At 40.9% G+C, this 14,481-nt stretch overlaps 1 protein-coding gene across 1 annotated transcript in view; it reads right to left on the bottom strand.

Annotated features, from left to right (window-relative positions):
• Window positions 1-14,481, bottom strand: part of LOC148650771 (juxtaposed with another zinc finger protein 1) — a 78,963-nt gene that overhangs the window by 19,125 nt on the left and 45,357 nt on the right. Inside the window, exon 3 of the mRNA XM_088600302.1 lies at window positions 3,581-3,777. Coding sequence (XP_088456428.1) covers window positions 3,581-3,777 — 197 coding nt within the window. The remainder of the gene's footprint in view (window positions 1-3,580; window positions 3,778-14,481) is intronic.

The raw sequence follows: 14,481 nt of genomic DNA, 5'->3' as shown, positions 1-14,481 counted from the left end.
GTTCAAACCTGCCTAGCCAGCTCCAGCTTCTTTCCTGAGCTCAGACCTCCACTCGCCCCTCATCGCTTAACCTCCTGCCAGGGCATCAAAAGAACCCACAATAAAAACTAAAAGGTCACAGAATACATATCTATTAACTATCTATTAATTCTAATTTTCAGCTTGCAGTTCTATCTTCAATTTATGCTGATGTTTGTCGCATCAATTTATGTTAATATCAGCCATTCTTACATAATGGGCTTCAATTGTTTCCAATTAAAAACAGTGTCTGATACAGCCTCTGCGCACTCTATATATAGCTTTTAACAGTGCCCTGCACGGCTTGATTCTACCAATAAAATACCCAATAATCTGTTTGATGATAAAGGCATAAAACATGCTCAATGTTTAGTGGAGTGCAAGAAGCAAAACATAAAAAGTGGAGAGTGATATACAATTGCTTGTTCCTTCCCCAATGGAAAATTCATTCATTCTTATGATTGTTCAGTGGTTGAAATAACCGGGTTTACAAGCCAAGTAAATTGGGGAGAAAGGTGCATTCAATTTAATATCACACAGGCACAATTTATGGCCCCCTTTGCTTATTCTTTATAGCTATAAAACTCCCTTGTACTTCCAGTTAAGTAACACTTTAAAGTGTAACATTAAACTCACCAGCAATAAGCTTTTTAGTCTCCTGCCACAGCAATTAGCGAAATAATTGTATTTGCAAGAGACATTAAATTAACAAGTAGAAAACAATCTGCTCCAGTTTCTCAGGAGCAGAAGTCCGAGAATAGTGCAGCCTACTGGGTAAGAAACTCTGGGCTTTTTATAGCAACATAGCTATAGCTATAGCTCATAGCAACATCCTATTGCATGTCCCACACGGATAGGAAGGAAAAACACACCGCGGTAAAACTGGGAAGCACTGTGGCAGCCTGGGATGCCTTCTGTGTGGAACTTGCACGTTCACCCTGTTTGTAGGGAGTCTTCCCAAGCGCTTCAGCTCCCTCCTCACTGGTGAGGTTAACTGTCCCTGCAGGCGTGTGTGTGTGAGTGAGTGGGGTGCGGGCGCCCCGAGACAGACAGGGGTCTGGGCCAGGGTGTGTCCCCTCCTGGGACGTTTCTGTGGCCCCCGCCACAGCAGCACTTTCTGATAATGGATGTAGGAATAGATCCTAACAATACAGCATTTGATTTTTATCCTGCATAAATACTTTGATTATGTTTTATTGTTCCACACTAGCTTTGAGGTCACATATCTAACTTTGTTTTATATCTACATAATTATATACAAAGCACAGACCACAACAATGAATTCCTGTGAAATTCTAGCCTGCCAGCAGTTCAGCAGCTGCACATCAGAGTCAAACGCTTGTCTTTTTTCTGAACTCCTTGCAGGCAGGTTATATCACGGGGTATGTCACTTCCAAGGTGTGTGATTTATGAATGACTTCATCTTAGCTCTAGGGTAGAAAAAAATAAATTAAAATAAAATCATGGATTAAAAAATAAAATACATATATTTCTCTCCCGTGGCTAGAGAAGCAGGCAGTGAGTTATCCTACTCCGCACAAGACAGAGCACTCACATATATGGAGCTGAACTGTATTATAAAAATAGCCAGCAGGACTCAGTAGTTAGTGGAGCTGAAGTTTCCATAGCAGTGGAAAGGCCAGAGGTGAATATGCATCTTACATTGCATATTCAGGCCTTTCATGAGCGGATCTCAGGAAAATGCAGAGCCCTCACAGGATGAATCCGTATCTTTCTCACACACTCACTCACAGTGAGGCTGAGTATAAATCACCAGCTCAAATCTATGACCTGAGGGAGTTACGGTTGTGGCAACAGTGTTACATGTTACTGGAAGTGAGCACAAAATCTAGCAGCAGCAGTTTGCACACAGAGCCCTCTTATGATCGCTCACATTCTGAAGAGAGGTGATAAGGTGTAGGACTGTGTCAGACAATAGCACTGCTGCTCCCACATACTGTATACAGGGCCTTCACCACATGTACAAGGCCCCTGTGATGCCCCAATAATTATGTTAAATTACTGTGATGTACACACATTGTTCTAACCTGTTATTTTTTATCACAACAAACTTAAAATAGGAGGATTGCATAAGTATTCAGACCTTTTACTATGGGAAACCTTAATTAATTCAGGTGAACACGATTTGAGAGGCCTCTGTCTGTGTACAATAATGTTATAATAACAGTTTATATGATTTAAGAATATACACAGTACAATTGTCTCTATAAGATCCCTCACTCTCGGAGAGAATTTCACCATGATGACCAAGCAGCTTTCAAAACAATTAAATGATAAAATTGTAGAAAAGCACAGATCTGGGTATGTGTAGAATTAATCTCATAGACTTGAATATCCCTGGAGTACAGAGAAGGCAAGCATCAAGAGGTGGAGGGCCGTTTGTATCGCAAAGATGCTGCCTAGATCAGGCTGTCCCTCAAAGATGAGCATTGGGGGAAACAGGAGACTGGCTCGGAATGCCATCATGAAGCCAACAATGTCATTGAAAGAGCTACGGACTTCAGTAACTGCGATGGGAGAGTTTAGGAGCCGACAATATCCCAGTAACACCATAAAGCTAGCCAGTATGGCAGGGTGGTGAGAAGAATGCCATTACTGAAAATAATCAGAAATCCCACATATAAGGGATACTACAAACTTGTGGAAAGGGATTTTGTGGTCAGACTAGATAAAATTGGAACTTGTGTAAAGCGCTGTCTGACACAATACAATCCATACTGTCAGGCACAGTGGTGGCATCACTATGTTATGGGGCTGGGTTTCACTGCGGGTCCTGGGAGGCTGAGGGAAAAATGGATGGATCAAACGACAAACAACTAACTAACTTATAGAAGACCTGGTTCAGCTTCAAAAACTGGAATAAACATTTTAATTTCAGAAGGACACTGTCAGAAGGCACAGTGCCAAAACTACACTGGAGTGTCTTAATAAGAAGTGGCACAGACTCGAATCCAACAGAAAATCTTTGGCAGGATTTGAAAACTGCTGTCCAGCAATGACCCCAAACCAACTAGACAGAGCTTCAGCCAATATTTACAAGTACTGAATACTTATGCACCCATCAAATTTTAGGTTTGGAGTTTTCTTTGCTGACATTTAACATCTTTCCCCGTAAAACTGTTTAGTTTGAGAGTTTAAGCTTTATTAAAAATATCCCCTTTAAGGACCTGTATCCATCATTTGTAATTCAATTAAATGAAACGTCATACTTTTGCAAGGCTCTGTACCCTGGACTTTTTTTTACACCAACACTTGCGTCTGCGGATGAACCAAACTGCTGGAGTTATGAGAAAACTATTACAACAGGTTAAAAAGTCTTAAAGACAAGGGAAAGAAAATGAGAAACAAAGTGTAAATGAGAGTCCAGGAGTAAACCATGGCTGGAATTTCCCCAGGCTGTTGACCATTCTCTTAGACAAGCAGAGAGCTGCCCTAAATCTGCTCCCTTCCTGGCGGGAGAACCGCAAGGGGAACAGCGCCGAATCAATGGGTCCGGTGCGCTGCTGCTGCCCTCGGCTCGGCCCGGCCCGGCCCGGCTCACCTGTGGGGGTGCTGCTGCGGAAGGAGGAGGAGGGGGTGATGGGGGGCGTGACGGGAGGGGTCAGGCTGCCGCTGCTGTGCCGAGGGGGAGTGGACACGCTTCCACGGGACACGCCACTGGAGAGAGTCAGAGCCAGCTTGGGCTGAATCTTCTTCTTGAGGGATTCCTGCTCCCGGCGTGCAGCATCGGTCATGAACCTGCAGGACAACAAACACCGAGATCCTCAAGCCATGGACACTACTCGCTTCATTTCTTCACTTCCTGAAGTTTTCTTTCAAAGGCCAAATCTGCCAAATTAATTTCCTTACAAAAAACTGCACTATTTGTGCAGTTGTACGAAGATGCTATATTATATTTTCTTTATGCAAAACAGTTTTGAAAAAAGATTTCATGATTACAGGCCAATCTTCTGTTTTCCGTATTGCTTCTCAATTATAAACTGAAATATGCTAAATTAAAACTGAGAGCCTATTTACTGTTCCGTTTTAGAGTCCAGTACATTATATCCTGCCTTCCCAAATAATATCCCAAAGTACCTGGACGGAAACCTCTTTTAGATTTCAGAAAATAGCTAATTCTCCACCGGTGAACTTCCCTCTAAACTAATGTGAAGAAAAAAACAAACTTCGATCCTAACAAAACTGCATCCAAATAAACAAGAGGGACAAGCTCTGCCTAGTTCAGGTGGGGAGCTGCGTCAGCAGGCGTAGGCTGCAAAGGAACAAGTAATGGGTTTATTCCCTGCTGAAAGAGAAGAAAGAAAACACAACATTTTGGCCGTGGAGCCTTCTTCAGGTGTCTTCTCTTTTCAGCAAGTGAAATACATACCAGTGTTTTTCCCTTTAGAACCGTCTGAAGTCCCAACACCTGATAGGGTCAACAAAGAATAACCCAGTGATGAAGATGAAAATGGGCCGTAGATCTAGAACTCCCTTTCCTCTGCTCTGGCCCTTCCTGAACCCATCACGCAACTGGGGTTATTATGTCAGCTGTCCAAACAATTTCCACAACTACACTAGTGATGGAACAATATAGACATGTTTAAGACATATCTACAGACAAAAAAAACTCATCGCTTCTCAAAAGTTTTAATAAAAAAAACCCTTCAAATTCAAAAAGTCAAGTCAAATTAACTAAATCAACTCATCAGAATCAACAGCAAAACATGACCTAGAGGACACAAGTGAAAAATACGCAGACATACAGTAATTTTAAAACTGCGAACAGGAGGCACATCTGCAACAGCTGGATGAGACCCTCCAGTCAATTAGCTCCTAAAATCCAGACAGGTTAGATGGGACAAACGGCCTAATCATGTTTGAAACCTATGTTCATATGAGCCAACAAAAATGTTGCAAATCTGAATTACCTGCCTACATTTATTGGATTAATCTATCCTACTTAAGATTAAACAGATTTATACCTTTCCCCTAAGTACCTGCACTAAGTGTTTAACAATAAACAATGGAGAGCCTAAGATTACACTGAACTGTATGTAATATTTCTGCCCTCTAGCAACTTAAGAGACCTGCTTCTGTTCTGTGGACTCAGCCTTGCACTGGGTCTTCGATAGCAATGCAACAAATAGCAAGACCCCCAAAAACTTCCTTCTATACATCTGGAACATCCCATGAAAGAAGTACAGACCCTGAGTGTATTAGTGCTGGGCTGATTTACACACATTAGGTCAATCTATTCATTGGTTTCTATAAAATCTAACATTCATTTCATAGTATGGCGAAGCACTGCCTATACTGTCATCTGGAATGTTTGAAGTCTGGCTTACCACAGAGAATTGAAAAGAGACAGATGTTGGAATAAAGCATTAGACAAGACATGACATAATTAACAGTTTTCTTTGGAAACAGACAATCTAATAACAATTTTGGGCTGCTGTTTCCTTTTTGGTTGTTCAGAAGATCCCATTTAAATGTCAATGTGGCAAAGAAATGTAGTACAGTGCCTCACGCTGTGTGCCCACAACAATACATACAAATCAGACTACACCCTTTAAAACAGCGGTCAGCACTGTACAAAGTGCTCGGTGTCAGATGCAATACAGATCAAAATAGAACAGCTCCCTGATTCATGGTTGTCCTGGCTACTTACAAGGAAATATTTCTATAATGGCTGCTCTCCTTGGAGAAGTTATGTCTCTTAATGTAGACTTTAAGATAAATACTGCTTATAAGCACTGTGGCACAAAAGGATAGATCCTCAAGTGATGAGGAACAACTTTACTGGTAGGAGAATAAACACCTTTCAAGTATTTCACATTGTAAAGAGATATTGACCCTAGAATGATGACCAGATAATAATCTCTAATCAGAAGTCTCTAAAGAAAAAAAGATCATACAGTACACATTACAGTACTCTTTTGTGAATTAAAATGTTACTGTATATTCAGCTATGATGAAACACAGTCGCCAGTTGCCACACTCAAACAAGATGAGATAATGCAATTCTTTAGACATGCATTACATGATACTGTGTTACAAAGACAGACGGATCATCTTTTAACAACATTCTAACAAGCAACAATAGTTATGGATACTCACAAAACACAGAATATGGTGTATTTAGATTTTAGAAGGCTTCATAAAAGATTAAAGTGTCAAATTATAGGCCTTCAGAGAAAGCTGATGTTTAGATTGAGATTTGGTTATTAGGTAGAAAACAGAAAGTACAGATAAGCTGTACAATAAGGGCTCAGACTAGAATAGGAGAATTAGAAACCACTTTAGATGCAAAAAATGAAACAGAAAAAGATTAAGATAAAAATTAGACTGGGAAAACATATATATATAAAAGTACAGAATTTTGCATGCAGGAAACACAAAGATAAACTATAAATACAAAATGGACAATATGTGGATCAAACTATAAAGGCAAATAACAGTTAAAAACACAGAATGTAAATAAAGAGATGTTACATTATATTTGTAATGCATTACTAAGCATTACTAAGGTCTCATTTACAATATTGTGTCCAGTTTTAGTCAACACAGAAGGCTTTCCTCAGAATGAACAGTGAAGCATGAACCGGCGGACCCAAGTGTGAACCGTGAGGAAGTGCTTTTAAACCCTAAAAGCTTCCAACCGAGAGAAGCCTTCCAGCCCCTCTAGTCCCGTGGGAATTAGTAGCTAACTGATCCAGGGATCACGCAGCCATTTCATGAAAGAAGTCAGGATATCAGCTTCAAAAACATTTACCTCAAGGATGGTGAGAGTGTGGAACAAGCTCCTCAGCCATGTTACTGAAGCTGCTACCCTGGCTGGATGATACTTGAATCGACCTGTTAGCTACAAACTACCAAACGGGCCGGATGGGCCAACTGAATTCTACATAATCACCGCTTGTGTGGATTAAAACATCCCACGCCTAATTATCAGCAATTATCAGCTCATTCATATCAACATCGGACTCAAAGAATCTACACTTACAGACAGAAATTAGACACTTGAGCTTTTATTTTCTTTAGCATTAAATAACACTAAGATTGGAAGGAGCACAGAAAGTGTGCTGTCCTCAGGGTTGTTCAGGGAACACTAGCACAGCCCTTTTGTATGCTGGACTACAATAAAATTTTACGGTCACAAGTGCTGTAGTTGTTTTTTTAAAAAGCTTACAAAAATCCGAAAAACAACAGGAGGTTTGCTGCAGTCAAATAAAACAAGCTTCTTACTTGTGGCACTTTCTTAAAAGCAAGATTTGCTATACTATAACCACATAAGTACTACAGTTTAAAACTTGAATGTCTATTAAACATCTATCCTTGGGTATGAAATCAACCAGCTCAACTTCTCTGTAGTACATGGTCAACATACCCATCATGTAACATCATTGATTACATTTATACTCAACAGCTAAGTGATACTCTCATTAAGGACACCGCAGGAAAGCAGGGCCCACCAATTAGTCAGTGTACAGTAAGGCAATTGTCCTGTTGAACATAAAGTGAAACCCTGCTATGATGAAAACAGATTGGCATCTGCAAGAAGTAGAGTACATTGCCTGCAAGGCAGAGTGCAGCAGGAAGTTCCTTTCTCAGTGTTTGATCCGTTTTAGTGCTGTTACAGCACAGTTTTTCATTAAGAACCGAAAGCACATGGCTGAGCTGAATAATGTGTAGATCAATGTCAGAAATGAATGTAACAAAAAGTTTCTTTTCATTCAGTGTAGTTACCAATTTTTTTGTGTGTTAACACATATGAAGCCCTTTAAACATTTATGTATATTTTAAATTGAAAAATCACTGATAAGAAATCACTGTTAAACCACAGGAAGACCACTGTGGCTAAAAAACATTTACTGCTTTGCTTGGATGAAAACTATTCATCCTGCGGAGGGATGGTGCATCTCCCAATGGGTAGATATTATGATAAGTAAGCATGCAATGATTCCAGTAGTCCCTGAATGATGCAATGCCCTGAAAAATACAGCTGCCCAGCCTTTGCAGGTTTATGTAAGACAGCACTGCAGGGAACAATAACAGCTTCCCTTCCCCCACGCACAGGCCAGCCTCTCTGCCTCACCAATTACAAAACATGGTGCAACACTGCCCTCTGCAGGCCTGTTGGACGCACTGCACACTCTTTACCCACCGACTTCAGGAGGAAAAGGTAAAAAAACATCTGACTAGAATAATCTGAATTTTTTCTAGTCACTGTTCAAAAACATAAGGTCATTCTTGTAAATGCCAAAGAATTCCTCACAACAGGATGAGTTTAAGTGTAGTCCTCCACATCAATACTCATGCACGCAGTATGTTCTCATTATTAATTGGCCTACAGCTCTTCCATCCTCCTCCTGGCTGCAGTTCATTAACTGTGTCCCCTTCAGCACCCCTGGTGTGAGCAGCTTTCAGAGCTCTGTCAGTCAGAGTATGAGAACGCAGGGTTGTGTCAGCAGGCAGCTGGCTGCACCGCTGCAGTGTCAGCTGTCTGCATTCTCTCCGCTGTTTTCTTCAAATAATGGCACAGCTCATAACTGCAGTGCCATCACACAGGGGCATAGTCAACAGAAATTAAATGATGGTCTGAGGCCAGATACCTTTAATCATGTTATTCAAGCTGTATTCACCTTCAGCTCAAGTGCACATGCACAACTGATTCTGAGCACAGACCGGCAGAGATGCACTGAATGGCCTCCATTATTCTCCCTGGATAGCAACTGCCAATTGCATCTATTACAGTATGTTATTTGGCAATGTCGGATGTTGGTGTTTGTAAAGGTCCAATGAGGATACTAACTTTTCTATAATAACGTGGAACACTACTGCTGAGAACAACAAACTTCTGAGTCTGACATTAATCGTACTAAACTCCATCATGTTACCTACAAACCTCAGCAAACTTTTCACTGTTTCTCCTATAAGCAGGGTCTCTGCCATGGGAAGCAATAATGGGATTCAGCCAGAAAAACCACCCCTTTGTGTCCGGGCCCCGTGCACAGGCTGGAGGTGTTTCAGTCCCCTGCCCCTGACATAGCACTGCCACTATGTCCTGCAGGCTTCATGTTTCTGCAGTCCTGTCAGGATCAATTCCCAAGACACATTCCCTGTCTCTTTCACTAAGCCACGTGTTTGCCCATCTTTCATGCACACAAACAGATTCAAGAGTAACGTGTTGCAGAGATATGGTAAAGACACTAAATGCACATAATGGCAACAGCTATGGAGGCCTGAAGACGGCTCCAGGCCTGCAGACAGGTGCAGGGGGGCATGGCCGCTGCAGGACTCTGTGGGCAAGCAGCACCACGCAGCAGCACCCAGAGGAGAGACAGGACAAACCCGCCCGGCTGATGGGGTCTTGACCATGTGCAGGGAGCTGTCTCTCCCCCAGGGTCGCAGTCCGCAGCTGAGGCGCAGGGATACACAGGGATGGGCGTCCTCACCTGCTGTCCAGGTGTTGGGTCACTCAGGTTTATGTTTTGCCATGTTTTACTGCTGAGACCCCACTGAAACTGTGAGATTCAGAGTAATGTTATAGTCCATCCAGATATGTTTAGAGCAGTATAAATCATATAAAATGCATTCCTCTATAGAGAAATAAATTAGTTTAAAAGGAATGCTGTTAGTAATCAATCCTAAAAATTGTTTGGCTATTTTGGGGGTATTTTTTTCTGCATAAACAAGTCTTTGTTTACTAAGTCATGAAATTTGAAATGTTATAACAGCTTGACAGGCAAACAATGTAATGATGTAAGCCTGAGCTGATGGTTCCTAGAATTTTGTTAATAATTACCGAAGACAGCGCCCTCCTCAGGCACGTTATCCAATCGAATTTTTGGCTGGCTACAGTGGTCAGAATGTTTCTCAATTACAATACAGTGGGGTTAGGGTTTAACATTTGTAAATTCATTTATTTGCAATTCGGTCTGGCCCATGACGTCTTAAATGGAAGAAGAGCAGAGCGGGATGAAACCGAGCCCACTAGGCTTGCGAGACGAGTTACTGTGAGTAAGTGAGCCTCTGCCTTCTGCCCAAGTACCCACTACCCAGCACGCACATCTCGGCATGGTCCTGTTTTTATATTGTATCGAACACTCCCTGTTCTGTGCTGGCAGTGTGGAGAATGACAGACTGGAGACGACTTTATATTTTGACTACAGGGCTGTGTGTGAATCACAGGCAGAGAGAGAAAGTGCAGGCATCCGCTGAACAGAGGAGGGATTCATGTTTTTTTGTTTGAGCTAATTACTAGTTTTTGATTATGGTTGTTTTGATTAATATTATTTTGATTTCTTAAATCCAATGCATTAGTATTGAAATGACCGAATAAGGGAGGGCTACTTATGTCCATTAACACTTAAATATATAAGTGCATTACGCAATGGTATGGGGTGGACTTGGGAAAAACACTCATGATTGTTCTCTACACCGAACCCTGGTAAATGTCGAGACCATGCTGTACCTTGAACCGACCACTTGTTATTTGTCATAAAATACTTCAAATGACAGGTGCCAACGTTCGGTGCTTCAAGCTAAACATATACACCAAAGTGACCTTCACACCATGAACAAAATGCAATATAAAATTCTCACTTTGTGAATGTTCACTGCACCAATGCCGCAAGAGTAAAATTTGCTCTTGATCCTGAAAATGTAACACACACACACACAATATTAACTTAAGTGCCTTCTCTCCTGGAACACTTCTGAGTGTGACAGCATGCAGTTTTCAACAGCTGTGAGGAAGCACAACAATCTGCTCTTGACACAGGTGGTCTCTGCGAATCCGCCACAATGCTGTGCCCGAGGACGGCTCGCACATTCCTGCACCGGAGTTTGGTTCACATCCCACATCTTGTCCCCATCAGGAGAGGGCTCTCACAGAGATATACGCACCGTTCAGGATACCTGCTGAGCTCTGGCAATGCAGGCAGTCTCTGCTCCATAATGGGTAGTGTCTGGAGTGGAGACATTTTTTTCTCCTTTTTTTAACAACAGAAGTTGAACGCAAACCATTCCAAAATACCCCCCACAGTGAGCTGGCACTCGGAAGATAAGGCCAGGAAATTGGATGCAAGATTTGCGAGTCTCGTATCTGGGGAGGCAATTGCAAGAGCTGCCAATATGACATTTGCTTTTTTCCCCCTTCCATTTCAACCACTTAAAAGTTTTATTCCATTTAATTAGCCATATGGCAGTTTAAAGCATGGTGTGCTAACATTGTCATTAATTCCACATGTACGGTTTAATTTGGACTTTTTCTTTGTCTCCACTGCCATGTCTCTCGGTGTGTGAGCATGATTAATATATTTAGGCTGGCCCATTTAATTTTGAGGTGATTGCTAAGACAATAGAAAGCCATAAACCAGAAACTTGACCATTTCTATTATTTTTGGTTACATCTGCCTTCAACCATTGCGTCGGATAAAAAAACCTTTATTGCTAAATAACTTTTAGAAAAATAATATATTATCAATATTATAATATTATATAAAACTAATATTTTCACAGAGATCCCTGTATATCAATTTTTCTACTAGATTAAAATTCATATGTTCAACACGTGAGCCTAACAGAGCATCTTCCCGCTGTGACCCTGGCTGAAAATAAACTCAAGCTGGAGCTGTGCTCCTTCACACTTCCCAGCCCCTCCTGTATTAGGCGAGACCACAGCCTGCATAAGAGGGAGCCCTGTCCTCGTGTGACCTGCAAGACCACTGGAAGAGTCCCACCCGCTCCAAACCACCCTGTGCCTCAAGTACACTTTTCTTAAGGCAGAATGCCCACATAACCAAGTTACATCACTCCTGATTTAACATTCACTGGTTTCATATCTCAGGTATGTCTGCTGTTTTACAGGCTAACATGAAAGTCTTTTTGAAAAGGAACAAGTCAAGGTTTATTCCATGCTGAAAAGGGAAGAAAAGAAACGTTTCGGCTGTGGAGCCTTCTTCAGCCTTCTTAAGACTGTTAATGGAGAAACCTTCAGACTTCAAAAGAACTACATTGCTAAAGATCATTTTAAGACTTTCAGCACAGTAACTGATCTGATAATCAACAGACATGTCATGCCAAACTTTAGACAAAGAACATAAGAGGTATAAGAAGGTACCCAAGTACCTTATAATGGTTTTCTTAAAGAAATAGGCTTTCTGATAGTGTCCCCACTGTCTAAAATCTGGGCTTCCAAGCTATAATGGTTACTCAAGCTGCTCACAGCTTTGGTGCTAACAATGGAACAGGCTTTCTCCAGTTACACTGAGATTTCACCCATCTAATACAAGACCATGTGGCACATCAAGCCCATGTGGCTGCTAGTAGCTAACTGATCTCAATATAGTTGGGCAGCTTGTTCCAGACTCCCACAATCCTTTACATAAAGAGGCAGTTCCTCCTGTTTTCAGTTTCCCTATAGAGCACTTCTCTATAGTTTACACTGATTCACTGTTGATTGTGAAGTCACAAATATTCTAAATGTACTCTTACTAGTGCATTGCACAATCTTAGCATAATATGTTAAAAGGCTTCAAGCAGCCAATGCATACAGTACCATAAATGATAAGATACTAAGCACATCATTACATAGCATTATCTGTAGTATTTCTAACTTGTGGTGTTTAACTTCATACCTCCCTTTAAAATGCAATCAGCAGTCATTGAATCATCCCTGATAACAATGAATGGGATATTTTTATTATAATTAGCTATAGTTATTTAAAACATCACATTTGTGATTACTGCATTCTTTTCATATTCATAAAAAGTTGTCAAGACATCTAATTGAATAACCAGTGAAAATAAAAGTACATCTATCTTGATCCACATCTGAATGTACAAAATATTAAATTTATTCATATTTGCTACAGTGAAGTGTATATTTTAATACATGAAGCCAATGTCACTCCAGTGAAGGTGTTTCCCTTCTGATCTTGCTGACTTAGTGATGGTTATTGCTAAGCAGTGCTTCAGCTGTTGCAAAAACAACAAGGAACTTGCTTTCTTTCTCTGGCTGTAAGATCTGAAGTGAAAGAAACAACTGAAAAAGGTGAGTCAAATGACATTTAGATCGCCCAGCCTATTTGTGCCTATATGTTCAAGCTAATCTTATCTTGTTAACTACTGTACTATGTTAAATGGGGAAATTTTAAAAAAGTGTTCTCATTTTGACAATTCCATATTATCAAGTTACAGTGAGCAATACTGGGTGATTTTCTACACCTAGTAAAAGTGTCATAAGCCTCTTTCATGTAAAATGGTATTTAAATTTTCATTATGCTAAATATATTACATTCATTACAGTTTTAAGCAACTAATTTCCATCACGAACCAAGGGATGGGTATGCCTAATGTTGGTAAACTGCAGCACTGAAGAGTGACCTACACAAGCTAAAAAGACTAACACTCAGTGGTTGTGATCTGGAAAGCAGCTCATCTTGTTTTGTTAGCAGTTTTGTTTTTATCTGGGAAACCGAATTGGCAAAAGGCAAGGTTAAAGAGTCACTGTGTGACAAAAAAAATAAAACACAGAAATTGTGAAGCATTTTATTTGCTAGACATCAGCAATATAAAAATAGCAATAAATGTACTTCTACAATTATTGCTGTTGCTCTTTGACAACAGCTCTCTAAATCAGTTGTCAGATTCCAAAGTTTAATTTTCTTGCTTTTTCATTATGTTCTGTGATTCAAACAATACCTTTAAAATGCTGTAATGTATTCTCTACTGATTCCTTTTCCATTTTATCCCATTTTATTTCTTTCTAAGTACTGTCTCATTTATTCATAATGCATTTCCCCAGAATTGTAACTCTGCACTTCTTCTAACATATCTTCTATGGACACATTTCTCATTGCATTTTATTTATTTGGGAAGACTAGATCAATACAGACATTCCTTCTAGTAGGTTCCCTGAACAACTCTACAGCTACAGCAATATCTACCATTTCGGCTTCATCTACTGAAGCCCCAAAGGATTGCAAAGCACTTTTCAGTGCAGCCCCACCTAGGCATTCATTCCAAGTCAGCAGCCCACCTAAGATCACTTTATTAGCCATATACAATTTCTTGCATTAAGAATTTGTTTTTTCGCATACTCCAGCTTGCTCTCCATGAGACACTCAGGCACACAGACGGGGAGAGAGATGCTTGGGGTCAGAGAGCAGGGTCAGCCATTTATACGGCGCCCCTGGAGCAGCTGGGGTTAAGGGCCTTGCTCAGGGGCCCAATGGAGTAGGATTCCTCTGCTGGCCACGGGATTCGAAACGACAACCTTCCAGCCACAGAGCCACCACTCCGCCTCTATATGATCACCCTATACAAAGGATCAGGAGAAGAACTGAGAAATTGCTTCGGGAACAGAATTTAGGGCAAAATGTAGGGAGGCCAGATAGTTCTAGCTCCGCCCAATGCTGGGTTAACCTCCATACACTTGTAGAAGAGCACCACCTA

Source organism: Lepisosteus platostomus, chromosome 12 (genome assembly GCF_059453375.1).
Source record: "Lepisosteus platostomus isolate fLepPlt1 chromosome 12, fLepPlt1.hap1, whole genome shotgun sequence".
Taxonomy (NCBI): domain Eukaryota; kingdom Metazoa; phylum Chordata; class Actinopteri; order Semionotiformes; family Lepisosteidae; genus Lepisosteus; species Lepisosteus platostomus.
The sequence above is the reverse complement of the archived record's forward strand: the minus strand, read 5'-3'. Positions and strand labels throughout refer to the sequence as shown.